This window comes from Callithrix jacchus, chromosome 4 (genome assembly GCF_049354715.1).
Source record: "Callithrix jacchus isolate 240 chromosome 4, calJac240_pri, whole genome shotgun sequence".
In the NCBI taxonomy this organism is placed as follows: domain Eukaryota; kingdom Metazoa; phylum Chordata; class Mammalia; order Primates; family Cebidae; genus Callithrix; species Callithrix jacchus.
Window position 1 is genome coordinate 44,336,986 of NC_133505.1, and position 16,256 is coordinate 44,353,241.

Consider the following 16,256-nt stretch of genomic DNA (forward strand, 5'->3'; position numbering starts at 1 on the left):
TTTTTTTAAATGCTTCTCAAAGGGAAATATCAGAGACTTTCCTGAATCAGAACCACCTAAGATGTACTATAAAAATACATGCTCTTGATGCCGTCCTCTGACCTACCCAATTAGATTCCCTGTGAGTCCTGGGAACTTGCATCTTAAACTCCTAGAGTGATTTTTCTGCGTGTAAGTTTAAGAACTACTAGGAGAGTTTGAATGGAGAGCCTAGCTTTGATGCAGGTTGACATTTGTTTTGGGGGGCAGATTTCATCAAGCATCTTGAAGAGTAACCACATGTCCTTGAACAGATGGGAATGCAGCAGCCTTCTGGCCGGAACTTGTCTCTTTTTTATGCAAGTGTTTTTTGGAATTTGGGGGTTCTGTTGAGCAGGTGCTCAGCTGCTGGGAACTACTCTCTGTTAAAGATCTTTTGGCTCTTCCCCAACATGCTATTTGTCCCTCTCGTTTCCCACCACAGAGCCAGGTATTTGCCCCGCCGGCCACGGTGAGGCGCGCGCGGCGTGTGCTGCCCGCTTATCTCTTTCTTCCCTAGTGCTCCTTCGCGCCCTTAAGGAGACAGTCCCTGGGGAATTTCTGCCTCTGGTCTACAGTTGTTGCTCTCTTCTCGCGAGAATTGCTTCTCCCATATTCTCCTCTCACGAAGCCCCGCCCGCGGAGAGGTTCCATATTGGGTAAAATCTCGGTTCGCGGAGAGTTCCAGGAGCTGTTCTCGCGAGAGTACGGGGAGGCTCCCGTTTGCTGGCTCTGGAACCGGGACCACTGGATCCTCAGCGGGCGCAGCTGGAGCAGAAGTCCTGCGACGCAGCCCAGAGTCGGCCTAGTAGGGGCGAAGGTGCAGGGATATCGCGGCGGGCGCAGCCTTGAGCGCCAGAGCGCGTCCCTTCTCTTAACCGGGCTTGCCCCAGTCGCAGAGGCGCATCCAGCCGCTGCGGCTGACAGCAGCCGCGCGCGCGGGAGTCTGCGGGGTCGCGGCAGCCGCACCTGCGCGGGCGACCAGCGCGAGGTCCCCGCCCGGTTGGGCGGGCAGCAAGGGCCGGGGAGAGGGTGCGGGTGCAGGCGGGGGCCCCACAGGGCCACCTTCTTGCCTGGCGGCTGCCGCTGGAAAATGTCTCAGGAGAGGCCCACGTTCTACCGGCAGGAGCTGAACAAGACAATCTGGGAGGTGCCCGAGCGTTACCAGAACCTGTCTCCAGTGGGCTCCGGCGCCTATGGCTCTGTGTGGTGAGTGTCGCCGGGCCTCGCTGGGGCTGCTGTGGTCAGGGTGGCCCCTCGCGCCCGAGGGCCAGGCCTGCCCCACGGCTCAGCGTTGCGTCAAGTGGCAGGAATTTTCCTCGGGGGAGGGCATTGCTGCCCTTCGAGCCCTGCCTGTTCTGCACCTCCTGCACCCCTCGCCCTGCACTCGCGGGTATGTGGTCCACCGTGTGCAGCACTCAGGTCCGCTGCGAGAGGTAGGTGGTGGTGCTGGAGCTCGGTTCTGGGTAGCACCCTGCGCCTTCCCATCTCGGAGGGTTGCTGTTCGGCGGCAGGCGCCGGGGGCAGGGCTGCTTTCTTGGGGGGTCTCCCTACCGACCTGGAGCAGAAGGACCCTCTCCCGCGATGCGCCCACGCTGGAACGCGGGAGCCTGTCCTTTGAGCAGACAAGCTCGGGGAGCTCCCGGGAGAAGCAGAAGGGCAGAGGCCAACCCGAAGACTTCAGTCATCTGAACAAAACTGAGCAGGAAGGGAGCTCTCTCCGGGCTTTTTTTTTCCTTCTTTTTTTGCAAACCTCTGTCGAAATCCCATCTTGAGAAGCGTTCTTTTTGAATTCGCACTTGAGTTAGCACCGATCCATAGAGCTTAAAATACCGACTTTATCTCAGTGAGCACTGTGCCAGCTTGAGTGGTGTGTTTCCGATTCAGTTGAAAGCGTATTTCCTTTCCGTGGAGGGGCGGCGGTGGTAATGCTTGCAAGAACACTGCAGCTTGAGAAACTGGCAGCCTCACTGATTAGTCACATACCACTGCTCATTTAAGTATTGTTCGACAAAACAATTTTCTCCTTTGGAGCAAGAAAGATTCAGATCTGTGAGGTGCCCTCAAGATCAAAAAGTTATTAACAGTGCTGGGAGGTATTGTAAATTTCTTGTTGTGATAATTCCTGCGAATACTGTGGTTTAAAAGTCCCTCAGAGAGTTTGCAGGGAATTATCTGCATTTATGGCTTGAGGTACACGATGGTTTTCGTAAAGATATGGAACCACATAGAAAAGGAAGGGAAGAAATACTTTTTAGCTTTAATTTACACTATGAGTGTGTTTTAAATTAAGTCGATATCATATGATTTCCAGACCTGAAATATTTCACTAACTGACCTCTAACTTCCAAGGTTTTATACCCTGTATTTTAGATTTTGTATCATTTGAAAGCTATGGATCTGAAACTAAATATCAGATTTAACGGTTAGCTTTTTCTGTGTTTTAGTAATTCGTGTTTATGCAAGATTTGAAAAGGGGCCTGTAAAATCGTTTTTTGTTTTGGAACAAATTCCAGGCTTTTGGATGTGTTAATCTTTAAATATGATTGCTGTGTTTCCTGAAGTCACATCATGAATTTCCTGTTTGGTAGAATCTTCTGGGTAATTGAGATTGTGCAATTGTGTCCAGCAACAGATCATGTTGCATTTTCTAGTTCAAGCTGCTTAAGTTATGTTGTAGAATGCACCGTGCTTGACATCTTTCTCTCATTTTTACAGTGTGTCAGTTTACATTTTAAAGGAATTTGCAACATTTTACATTCAGAGAGAGAGAAAGAGAGTGTGTGTGTGTGTGTAGTTGATTTACAGCATTTTACATGCAGTATATACGTATATATATCTACTTGAATTGCTAATTTTCAAAGATGTATTTGGATCATTGCTCCTTTAATATTTTATGGCTCATTAATAGCTTTCCATTTTTTTCTTTCTTGAATTGACACATTCATTTCTGTAGTGTCGTGTTTTTGTTTTCAATGCTATTTAAATTTTAATGGAGTGATACAGCAGAATAAGTCAACTGTAGAGGGTTTGGGAAACTCCAATTGAATTGCTTGCAAGAGTTCACTGCTGTTGGTGACTCGCTCTGAACTGGAACAGGAGATCCAGATTTACAGTGAAGTGTCATTAAAATTAACTCCACATTTCTTTAGTGGTATATTTTTCTGTGGTATAGAAGTCAGCAGTATCTGACACTTAAAAGTACTTTTATTGAACAGGTTTTAAAAAATAGGTAGTGCATTGACATTGGATAAAATTTGAAAGCTTTAAAAAGGTATTCAGTGAAAAGTCTCCTTTCCTTTTTGTTCTCCAGTTACTCTACTGTCTCTTTTTTTTTTTTTTTTTTTTTTTGAGACAATCTCGCTCTGCCACCAGGCTGGAGTGCAGTGGCACAATTACGGTTCACTGCGACCTCCATCTCCCGGGTTCAAGCAGTTCTCCTGCCTCAGCCTCCTGAGTAGCTGGGACTACAGGCGCATGCTATCACGCCCAGCTAAGTTTTGTATTTTTAGTAGAGACAGGGGTTTCACCATGTTGGCCAGGATGGGCTGGATCTCTTGACCTTGTGATCTGCCTGCCTCAGCCTCCCAAAGTGCTGGGATTACAGGCGAGAGCTACTGCACCCGGCTACTCTCTTAAAGACAAGCACTGTTAAATGTCTTGTGTGTCTTTCCAGGGAGGCAGAGTTTTTTTATTTGCTTGTTTCTTTAGTAGTATTTCTACTAAAGGGATTTAAGATGTAACCTACAGCATATTGGTAAAGGAAAATACAACTGAAATTATATGACAATTGACAATAAACCAATATAACTAATGTTGGAATGAAATATCACAATTTAGATTTACAAGTAAATGTTATTTTATTCACAGATTCAGAGTAGTTATTTGAAGTGTTCGTTCTTTCTTTTTTTTTTGAGAAGAAATCTCATGCTGTTGCCCAGACTTGAATGCAGTGGCACTATTTCGGCTCACTAAAACTTCTGCCTCCTGGGTTCAAGTGATTCTCCTGCCTCAGCCTCCTGAGTAGCTGGGATTACAGGTGCTTGCCACCATACCCAGCTAATTTTTGTATTTTAGTAGAGATAGGGTTCTCCATGTTGGCCAGGCTGGTCTCAAACTCCTGACCTCAAGTAATCTGCCCTCCTTGGCCTCCCAAAGTGCTGGGATTACAAGCCTGGCCTGGAGTTGTTCTTTCTATGAGTACCTTTTTAGGTATGGCAGAAAACATTTTTTGGAACTTCTTTTAGACTCTACTTTGGAGCCTATGTTACTCTTTTTTTTTTTTTTGAGATGGAGTCTCACTCTGTTGCCTAGGTTGGAGTGCAATGGTACCATCTCTGCTGATTGTAATCTCTGCCTCCTGGGTTCAAGTGATTCTCCTGCCTCAGGCTCCCAAGTAGCTGGAATTACAGGTGTGCAACACCATGCTGGGCTGATTTTTGTATATTTAGTAGAGACAGGGTTTCACCATGTTGGCCAGACTGCTCTTGAACTCCTGACCTCAGGTGATCTGCCTGCCTTGGCCTCCCAAAGTGCTGAGATAAGGGGTGAGCCACCGTGTCTGGACCTCTGTCTTCATTTTTTGAGAGCAGATTTGATTTTAGGGAATAACAGTCCATTAGAATCCAAATAATTTAGGGAATTTGGACTCAAGTCTGATAAGAAAGATTAGCAATCATGTTGGTGATACTACTGTTTTAGGTCAGATAGGAGTTATAACTATAAAGTAATGGCACAGAATTTTTCATGTGACTCCTTGAACTGGACCTGAACTCTACTTCCAAAAAAAAAAAATTCTCTGAATTTTATTTTATTAATATTTATTTATTCATTTTGTAGAGATAGAGTCTCACTGTGTTGCCCAGGCTGCTCTCAAACTTCTGGCCTCAAGCAGTCCTTCCACCTTGGCCTCCAAAAGTGCTAGGATTATAGGAATGAGCCACCACACCCAGCCCCTGAATTTTATTTTCAAGAATGAAAATAAATGAATAAAATATTTCAGTGAATAAAATAGTTATTGAAGTATTTGTCAGCTTCCTAATTTTATTGCTCTAAAGTGTGGTATACTTTGTTGTGTAACATTTACAAATTATTTTAAGCCTATATTATTTTAATTTATACTAAGTATTGTAAAAAAACAAGTAGCAGCCTGTGTGATAACCAACTGTGAATCAAAATAGGGTTTTACAAATATGCCTTTTCTTTAAAGGGTAAAGGGAACTAAACTAGACTATGTCAGTTTTAAGGAACTTCATGCATTGTCTGTGAGGGGAAATGAAGCAAAATTGTTTAAGAATACGTTGTTACAAAGCATTGATTTTGGGGTTTTGGGACAGAAGGGAAGAATCTTTGTGGTGAGTTTCAGGAAATACAAACAGGAACTTAAGTGCCTTTCCTCTGGGGTATGGTTTTTCCAGGACCTTGCTGTTGATTAGAGAGGACGTGGGGCACTGGTAACCATAAAATAGGAGGTGAGAGTTGAGAATTACTCTTGGAACATATTCAACTGTTTATTCAACAGTGTTTATTGAATACCAACTATGGGCCAGGTAGCAGGCTAGGTTCTGGAAACAGTGCTAAACAAGAGAGAAACAAGACAATCCATTCTTTCCCGGAGCTTATAGCCTAGTGGGTAACTACATTTTATGGGTTGCTTACTATGTTCTAGCATTGTGCTGTGCACTTTATATTTATCAGCGTAGAAAGCATATAACAAAACCTTTAGTAAAAGGATAGCAACATTTACTAAGAAATCAAATCCAACTTCCTAAGTGCTTTGTGGAACAGGATTATTCTAGTGTAATAAACATAAGTGAAGCGAACATTTTTTTTAACTATTAATGGCCATTAATCATTTTAAATCTTTTTTTTTTTTTTAACATGACCCAGGGCACAAACACGTAAAATTGCATTATTATTAAGTGTGCAATGGTGACTTTCTTGACTCCTGATCAGTGAGAGGGGTGTGCCCGTTACTTTTCTTAGTAGTGATAGTGGATCAATGCTGAGCTTTCCGTTCTTTTCTTTGTAACCAAAAAGTAAGGTAGTTGCCTGTATGTTACCAGTGTCAGCCAATAAGAAGTATTTAAACATAATTGATGGCACACATTTGTATTATTGATGTATAAAGATTAAGATCGAGTTCATTCAAGGTTGGCTATAAAGACATTTTCTTTTATTTATCAAATCCCATTTTTCCACTAGTTCTTTTTTTTTTGAGATGGAGTGTTGCTCTGTCTTCCAGGCTGGATGGAGTACAGTGATGCGATCTTGGTGGCTCACTGCAACCTCTGTCTCTGGGGTTCAAGCGATTCTCCTGCTTCAGCCTCCTGAGCAGCTGGGATTACAGGCATGTGTCACCACACCTGGCTCATTTTTGTATTTTTAGTAGAAATGGGGTTTCACCACATTGGTCAGGCTGATCTCGAACTCCTGACCTGGTTATCTGCCCATATTGACCTCCTAAAGTGTTGGGATTACAGGTGTGAGCCACCACACCCAGCCTCCACTGGTTCTTATTTAAAATAAGCTTCTTATCCTGGATCTCCAGGTTTTCAGTTCTACCAGTTTAATTTCTTGATAATGTGGAGTACTCTGCTTTTGATTTCTCTCTAGCCCAGTTTCAGAGATGATCTGTGTTGACTTTCCCTTTAATGGGTAAGAGTGCAGATATTGCTGAGCCCCTGGGGCCTAGAATTCAAAGATGGAAGAACTCACTGGGGTAGATCACCCTCACTTTCTAATTCACTGACATTTTTATAGGATTTTGCAGTTTATAAAGTATTTTCATTCAAAGCATTATTAATCAGTTCTCACTAGCTCCATGGAGGCTGGTATTTATTAACCCAACCCCATTTTATAGATGGGGAGCTGGACCCATTCCTTAAAGGAGTGGCATACTTGTCAGTGCTGCTTTGGTTTTGGTTCTTGGGTTTCAAAACTTTAGTAGTCTCCTTTACTATAGATGTGGGCTGCTGAGGTTGTGTGGTGGCACCTTCTATGCAGTTTGCCTCCCCTTGTGGAAAAGGGGTTGCTGAGACACTTGAAATAGAGCTGTGAGTATAGGAAAGCAATCCCACCAGTATCATTGCCCAGCTTATGTGAGGGGTAATAACTTAACCCATTAAAGTCATGTCTCTTCCTCAAAATTGATAAACCAAAAATGTACTCATTGCCCAGATTAAAATTTTTTGCTGAAGGAATTATTAGGCAGTGCACATAGTTAATTCCTGAATTTGTGAATCCTATTGGATTATAATTCTTTAATGTACATTTATGTAAAGTTGGGACTGTCTGTACATGTTTGTGTTATATACGTATAGGACATAAACAGAAATAACTACCTCTCTAGCCCTTTGAAAATACATTAGATTTTGCTTTTTGCAGTAAAATTTGGTGTAAGACTGATTTGTCTTATCTAAGAGGTATAATTACTGCAGTGCTCAGAAAAGCCTCATTATAAAGTGGGCTCCCCTGACTTGGAACCTAGTGATGTCTTCTCATGGAACCTAGGGATGTCTTCATCTTGCTATGGAAGTCATGCATCTGTTTCATAAGGAAAATAACCAAAAACCTCTTTAAACTTGGAAATGTTTTTTGTAAAAGAAACTTTCAGTATTAGAAGTAGTTTGTCTTTCACAGTGCTCCCATAAATTAAGTACAGGCACAACTCATTTTATTGTGCTTCACAGATAATTGCTTTTTTTTTTTTTGCAAATCGAAGGTTTGTGACAACCCTATGGTGAGCAAGTCTATTGGCACCATTTTTCCAACAGCAGGTGCTCACTTTCGTGTCTCTGTCACATTTTGGTAATTCTCACAGTATTTCAAACTTTATTATTATATGTTACGGGGATCTGAGATCACTGATCTTTGATGTTACTGTTGTAATTGCTTTGAGGTGTCTGGAACCATGCCCATAGGCAGACTTAATTCATAAACGTGTTTGTTCTGACTGCTCTACCAACCACCTGTTCCCTCTTTCCATCTCCTAAGGCCTCCCTATTCCCTGAGACACAACAATATTGAAATTAGGCCAATTAACAACACTACAGTGGTTTCTATGTGTTCAAGTGGAAGGAATGGTGCGTGTTTCTTACTTTAAATCAAAAGCTAGACATGATTAAGCTTAAGAGAGGAAGGCATGATAAGCTGAAAGCTAGGCTTCTTGTACCAAACAGCCAATTTGTGAATGCAAAGGAAAAGTTTTTGAAGGAAATTAGAAGTTCTAGTTCAGTAAACAAATGAATGATTTTTTTTTTTTTGAGATGGAGTTTCGCTCTTGTTATCCAGACTAGCAATGGCGCGATCTCGGCTCACCACAACCTCCGCCTCCTGGGTTCAAGAAATTCTCCCGCCTCAGCCTCCTGAGTAGCTGGGATTACAGGCACGCGCCACCATGCCCAGCGAATTTTTTTGTGTGTTTTTAATAGAGACAGGGTTTCACCATGTTGACCAGGATGGTCTCGATTTCTTGACCTTGCGATCCACCCGCCTCAGCCTCCCCAAGTGCTGGGATTATAGACTTGAGCCACCGCGCCTGGCCACAAATGAATGATTAGAAAGCAAAACAGCCTTGTTGCTGAGGTGGAGAAAGTTTTAGTGGTCTGGATAAAAGATCAAACCAACCATAACATGCCCTTAAGCCAAAGCCTAACCTAGAGCAGTGCCTTAACTTTCTTGAATTTTATGAAGTTTGAGACAGGTGAGAAAGCTGCAAAAGATAATTTTGAAGCCAGCAGAGGGTGTTTCATAGGTTTAAGGAAAGAATCTGTTTCCCTAGCATAACTCGATAGTGCAAAGTGGAGGACGCAGTGGCTAACACTTGTAATTCCAGCACTTTGGGAGGCTGATCATCCAAGGTCAGGAGTTTGAGACCAGCCTGGCTAACGTGGTGAAACTCTGCCTCTACAAAAAATACAAAAATTGGCCGGATGTTGTGGCTTGCACAACATCCAGCTATTCGCGAGGCTGGGGCAAGAGAATTGCTTGAACTGGGGAGGTGGAGGTTACAGTGAGCCACTGGCAAACAAGCAACTGAGATTGTGCCACTGCATTCTACCCTGGGAGATAGAGTAAAACTACATCTCAAACAAACAAACAAACAAACAAAAAACATTAATACATGAGAAATTGCTTCTCAGGGATGAACAAAGTTATTTCTTGAGATGGAATCTTCCCTTTGTGAAAATGCTTATGAACATTGTTGAAATGACAAAAAGGATTTAGAATATTGCATAAACTTAGTTGATAAAGCAGCAGCAAGGTTTGAGAGGATTGACTCCCATTTTGAAAGTAGTTCTACTGTGGGCAAAATGCTGTCAAACACCATTTCAGGCTACAGAGAAATCTAGCACGAAAGAAAGAGTAAATCAGTGCAGCAAACTTCACTGTTAACTTACTTTTAGAAATTGCCACAGTCACCCAGCCTTCAACAACTACCACCCTGATCAGTCAGCAGCCATCAGCATTGACGCAAGACCCTTTACCAGCAAGAAGATAATGACTTGCTGAAGGCTTAGGTGACCTTTAGCATTTTTTAGCAATAAAGTATTTATTAATTTTTTCGAGGCAGACTCTTGCTCTATCGCCCAGGCTGGAGTGCAACAGTGTGATCTTGGCTCAAGGCACCCTCTGCCTCCCAGGTTCAAGCGATTCTCCCTCCTCAGCCTCCTGAATAGCTGGGAGTACAGGCATGTGCCACCATGCCTGGCTAATTTTTGTATTTTTAGTAGAGATGGGGTTTCACCATGTTGGCCAGGCTGGTCTCCAACTCCTGACCTCAAGTGATCCTCCCACCTCGCCCTCCCAAAATGCTAGGATTACAGGCATGAGCTACCATGCCCAGCCAATAAAGTATTTTTAAATTAAGGTGTGCATATATGTGTGTGTGTGTGTGTGTGTGTGTGTGTATGACATATTGCTATTGCATACTTAATAGACTACAGTATCATGAAAATATAACTTTTATATGCACTGAGAAACCAAAAAGTTCAGTCACTCTCTTTTTTGTGATATTCACTTTGTTGTGGTGGTCTGGAACTGAACTCATGGTATCTCCGAGGTACGCCTTGTATGTATGTGTTAACGATTTATAAAATTAACCAGTTTTCCAGCAATGTTCAAGCCTTTTAATAATTTATTCTAGGGAAGAAGAAGTGGTGGTTTGTAAATTCTGCACTTGACAAATGGATCCTGGGTTTTGGTCATGCTTGGCTCCAAGGCTGAATGTGGGAGGGAAAGAGGTATAGGAGAGTGAGGAGTCTAGGATTTCTAAGTTTTGGCCTTGGGTAAATGGATATATTTTAGTGCCATTTTCTGAACTTTGTGTTACAAAATTAAAAGGAGTGTTACAGGGTACAAGATTGTAGAGAGAAAGGGGAAGAACATAGGTTCATGGTAGTCTCCTTGAGGACAGGACTTATACCTTGAGTGCCTACCTTGTATAGTTTACTCTAAGTGCTGGAGATGAAAGATGAACAAAAGAGATAAAAATTTCTGCCTTCCAGAAGCTATATTCTGGCCAGTTGCAGTGGCTTACGCTGTTAATCACTTTGGGAGACCAAGGCAGGAGGATTGCTTGAGCCCAGTAGTTAGAAACCAGCAGCCTAGGCAAGATGGGAGACTCCTCTACTAAAAAAATTTTAAGTAATATGCAAGCTTGGTGGCACACTCTTGTGGTCCCAGCTAGTTGGGAGGCTGAGGTGGGAAGATTGCTTGAGCCTGGGAGGTTGAGGTTGCAGTGAACTGTGATCCTGCCACTGTACTCCAGCCTGGGTGACAGAGTGAGACCCTGTCTCCAAAAAGAAAAAAAAGAAGCTATATTCTAATGGGGATGGCAGTGGAAGTAGATAAAAAATAAGTAAAATTTATAGTATGGCCGGGCACAGTGGCTCACGCCTGTAATCCCAGCAGTTTGAGAGGCCGAGGCAGGTGGATCACCTGAGGTCAGGAGTTCGAGACCAGCCTGGCCAACATGATGAAACCCTGTCTCTACTAAAAATACAAAAAATTAGCTGGCGTGGTGGTGGGGGACTGTAATCCCAGGTACTTGGGAGGCTGAGGCAGGAGAATCGCTTGAGCCCAGGAGGTGGAGGTTGCAGTGAGCCAAGATCATGCCATTGCACTCCAGCCTGGACAACAAGAGTGAAACTCCATTTCTGGGGGTGGTGGGGGTCGGAATATAGTATGTCAGATAAGTGCTGTGGAGAAAAAGCAGCAAGGGAAGGAGAGTGAGTGCTAGGATGGCTGTTGGACTTTTAAGCAAGATGAACAGGGTAAGCATCATTGATAAATAACAATTGAGCAAAAACCTGAAGAAGGTGACACTGTTTGGACCTGGGTGAGGATGTAAGAGCATTCTAGGTTGAGGCTTTACAAGTGCAAAAGCCCAGAGGCAAGGGCCCAATGCTCCAGGAAATAGCTAAGAGACGAGTATAGCTAGTACTAAATGAACCAGGGGCCAAATGTAGGTAGAAAAGTGTGTGTGTGCAGGGGGTGCTGCAGTTGTGCAGGTATCATGTAGCGTCTTATTTGCCTTTATAAAGACTGTGACTTTTCCTTTGAGTGAAAGGGGAAGCCTTGGAGGGTTATAACCACAGGAAGGACGTGTCTTAAATCATGTTTTAACAGATCACGGTGCTCTGGCGTCCCAATTCTCTCCTTGCTGTTGCTTACCCATTCTATCCTAAACCACTACTGTGGATGAATTGGTGCAGAGCCCTGACCCATCCTCACAACTCTCATTCCAGCAGTCCAGAGTGCCAGAGCCAGTATTTTTGTTGGGTCCTAGAAATATAGTATATTCCAGTCCAGCTCTTTAAATAACATGAGCTTACTTACTTTTTCAGGATTTTGTTGCCAAAAGGAAGAGAACAGAGATTAGCTCTCGAGTTTAGCTGAAAATGGAAGATTAGTCTGCTGGCAGATTTAGTGTTTTTTAACTTCTTTGGCTTCTAGGGTTTTTCTTACTTTTGGATCATGTTTTAAAAGTCATTTTTACCTTCTTTCAACAGTTAAACATTTATGATCTTATTTGGCCCTTTTTTTTATTTGACCCCTTTTCTGTTTTACATTTCTCTGCCTTTTCCCTATTACAGTACTTTTAGTAGAGGTTGGACCACTGTTATCTGTCATTAATGTCTTGGCTTTGAGGCCCCAAGGATTTCTCTGTTAAACTTGAATACATTGTGTAGATTGAAAGATCCTACAGACATGTGACCCTGTAAAAACCTGTATTATTTATTGTCCTTCCTGCCTTTACAGATGTAAACCCCCCTCCTTTTTACATCAGATCTCTCCCTTTGTTACTGCTCTGTCATCATGTTGCAGAAAATAAGTTTTCCTGCAAATATAGATTCCCATGGCAACATAACAAAAAGGTAATAGAACAAATGTTTATTTTGTCTAGACCTGCTGTCTGAGTAACATTAGACCCTGAACATGTTGGCTCCTGTTACTCGTATGAGTGGTTTACAGATTCCTTATTTTCCTCAAAACTTACTTCTCTTAGGCCTTGGTGGTAAAATCACCGTACCTGTGTTATGAAGGAAGGTGTGTGAGTATGTGTGCCTTATTGTCATTCTACTCAAAAGTATGTATTGATTGCATTTCCAAGCTTATGGCTTAAAATGTAGACACTACACAACATGTGAGCATGTGAAGAAAAAGCATAGCAGTTGTGTTCTTTGTTTTTATAAATTCATTAATTTAGTATTTCTAGAACACTATAGTAGGTGTTTCGTTTACAGAGATTTAAAAAAGAAAGAAGGTCCCTGCTTTTGAAAATACCAGTCCAGGCTGGGTGCAGTGGCTCACACCTATAATCCCAGCACTTTGGGAGGCTGAGGTGGGTGGATCACTTAAGGTCAGGAGTTTGAGAACAGCTTGACCGACATGGTGAAACACTGTCTACAAAAATTAGCTGGGCGTGCTGGCATGTGCCTGTAATCCCAGCTACTCAGGAGGCTGAGGCACGAGAATCACTTGAACCTGGGAGGCAGAGGTTGCAGTGTTGCAGGTGAGCTGTGATCACACCACTGCACTCCTGCCTGGGCAATAGAGCAAGACTCAGTCTCAAAAAAAAAAAAAAAAAAAAAATTAGTCCAGAGGGGACATATTTATGTTCCAAAGAAGGCTTTGGAAATCCTCTAGCTTTTCTGCATTCTTCCAGCTTAAGTTGGCATTTGAAATCTACCTTATATTGCTGATTCTTCTCTTAAGATCTTTTTAGGTTTTTCTGTGTCTCAAATGGAGTGACTGCTGTGGTTTGAATGTATTCTCCAAAGTTCATATGTTAGAAATTTAATCCCCAATGCAATAGTGTTGGCGAGTGAGGCCTAATAAGAAGTGACTCAAATTTCCTCTTCAACTGCCTTCACTACAAGTGCTGGGGAACAGGTCTTGGAATTCTGTCCCTATCCTGAAGACAGAGGTGTGGTCAGAAGAAGAGCCGGAAGAACCAATGGAGGTGGACAATCAGGTAGAGACCCAGGGGCAGGAGGAGGAGAAAGGGGGCCCCTGTAGCAATGGGGGAGCAGCATCCACCTCAAGGGCCCTGGAGACTCAGGGAAACCTCTCTTCCCTAGACTGCAGTCCCATGGCCTTAAAGGGAAATGTCCATAGCAGGAGCCTGACAGAAACGAACAGAACTGACAAGGTTCAGGTACCTGCAGTGAGTTTCCACTCCAAGGGCCACGGAGTGCCCAGCGCACATTCCTGTAGGAGGTGTCCTTACCTTTGGGAAGCCTGACCCAGCTCCAGCAGTGCTCCCTGGCCCAGTTCCCGGCTGCTCCCATTGGCCAGAGAAGGCGGCCTCTTAGGTGCTGGGGAAAGACCACCTGCCCAGCCTCCTCAGGCCTGCAGATGTGGGGGAAGGAGACCCAGCTCAAGGATCCTGCAGCTCTTGTAACAAGCAGCTCTTCTCCACCCAGAGCTGCCAGCCACAGTTCCCGGCAACCAAAATAGTCAGGGCAACCCCAGCAGCTGCTACTGGTCCCTCCCCAGCAATGGAGGTGGGGGAGAGATAAAGGGCCCTCACCCGCTACATGTCCCCCGCCTATCCCTGGAGAGATTCACCGACAACATGGGGGCGTTAGGTAGAACACCACAATCCAGGAGACTGAAAAAAACGACATGGGGAGAGAACGATCCAAGATGGCCGATCACTAACATCCCGGGATTGCAGCTCTCAGGGAAGGCGCGGAGAACTAGAGGACGCCACACTTTCAGACAAATTCTGGTCGCTCATGGAGCAGAAGATCCCCCAGTGGAGGAAACACACGGGTGGCCAGCGCGACTCTCGTGGCTGGCGCAGCAGTTCCGCGGCACCTCGGCGCAGCACCTCTCGGAGCAGAGTAAACAGGTTCGGAGGACCCACAAGGGTCCCCAGCAGGACACCAGAGCCCCACGCAGCGGCTGTGACGGCACCTCGGCGCGGCAGTGCCTGGCGCAGAGTAAACGGGACCGGTTCCCCTTCTGACCGAGGTTTGGAGCCCCGGGAAGGCAGAGTCGCCTACTACGGACACAAGAAGGAAGCCAGACAGGAGAATCCTGGGCAGAAAAGCACCATCAGTTTTAACGCCGCTGCTCTGGCCCTGGGAACTAACAACCAACCTGGACGTCCACTCAAGAGACCTAATCTGAAAGTTGGTAATTTCAAAGAGGACAGGAGGATAAATTTACAATGATGGGAAGAAACCAGCATAAAAAAGCTGAGAATACTCAAAGTCAGAACGCCTCTCCCTCTAAAGATGATCACAGTTCCACATCAACAATGGAACAAGGCTTGATGGAGAATGAGCGCATCCTGATGACAGAATCACTCTTCAAGGAATGGATAATAACAAACTTCGGTGAGTTAAAAGACCATGTTGTAGCCCAACGTAAAGAAACTAGGAACTTTGAAAAAAGGTTTGATGAACTCCTATTGAGAATAGACAACTTAGAGAGGAGTATGAGTGAATTAATGGAACTGAAGAATACAATACAGGAACTCCGAGAAGTATGCACAGGTTTAAACACTCGAATTGTTCAAGCAGAAGAAGGGATATCAGAGGTCAAAGTCCAACTTAATGAAATAAAACGTGAAGAAAAGATTAGAGAAAAAAGGATAAAAAGGAATGAGCAAAGTCTCCAAGAAATGTGGGACTATGTGAAAAGACCAAATTTACGTTTGATAGGTGTACCTGAATGCGACGGAGAGAATGAATCCAAGCTGGAAAATGCCCTTCAGGATATTATTCAGGAAAATTTTCCTAAACTAGCAAAGCAGGTCAACATTCAACCCCAGGTAATACAGAGAACACCACAAAGATATTCCTCAAGAAGAGCAACCCCAAGGCACATAATCGTTAGATTCACCAGGGTTAAAATGAAGGAGAAAATACTAAGGGCAGCCAGAGAGAAAGGTCAGATTACCCACAAAGGCAAGCCTATCAGACTTACAGCAGATCTCTCAGCAGAAACTCTACAAGCCAGAAGAGAGTGGGGGCCAATATTCAACATCCTCAAAGAACAGAACCTTCAGCCCAGAATTTCATATCCAGCCAAACTAAACTTCACAACTGAAGGAAAAATAAAATCTTTTATGAACAAGCAAGAACTCAGAGATTTTATTACCACCAGGCCTGCTTTACAAGAGCTTCTGAAAGAAGCATTACACACAGAAAGAAACAACCAGTATTAGCCTTTCTAAAAATACACCAAAAAGTAAAGAGCACCAACATAAAGAAGAATTTACACCAACGAATGGATAAAACAGCCAGTCAACATCAAATGGCAGTAACCCTAAAGTTAAACTGACTAAATCCCCTAATCAAAAGACACAGCCAAAACCCAACGGCATGTTACATCCAGACCTGTTTCACATGCAAGGATACACAAAGACTCAAAACAAAGGGATGGAGAAAGATTTATCAACCAAATGGAGAGCAAAAATAAATAATAAATAAATAAAAAGCAGGAGTTGCAATTCTCGTATCAGATAAAATAGATTTTAAAGCAACAAAGATATAGTGGTAAAAGGATCAATGCAACAACAAGAGCTAACGATTCTAACACCCAGATACGAGACTTAGATTCAATGAGACTGAAAAGTAATAAGGATATCAAGGACTCGAACTCAGATCCAGAACAAGTAAACTTAATAAATAGTTATAGAGCTCTCCACTTCAAATACACAAAATATACATTTTAGTCAGTACCACACCACACCTACCCATAAGTTTAAATGAAACATT

The 16,256-nt window shown here is 43.5% G+C and overlaps 1 protein-coding gene across 6 annotated transcripts in view; it reads left to right on the forward strand.

Moving 5' to 3' along the window:
- Positions 1 to 739: 739 nt before the first annotated feature.
- The window catches only part of MAPK14 (mitogen-activated protein kinase 14), an 86,384-nt gene continuing 70,867 nt past the window's right edge, over positions 740 to 16,256 (forward strand). For 2 of the 6 annotated variants that reach the window (XM_054253927.2, XM_078369063.1), the window contains exons 1-2: positions 740 to 838; positions 1,145 to 1,227. Coding sequence is in view for 4 of the 6 variants with exons in the window: in XM_008994330.5 (XP_008992578.2) it covers positions 1,112 to 1,227 (116 nt within the window). In the remaining 2 variants the exon portion in view is untranslated. Of the gene's footprint in view, positions 1,228 to 1,401; positions 1,455 to 16,256 lie in introns of those variants that run through there. The other 4 variants (XM_008994330.5, XM_035295467.3, XM_035295471.3 and 1 more) reach the window with 2 other exon arrangements.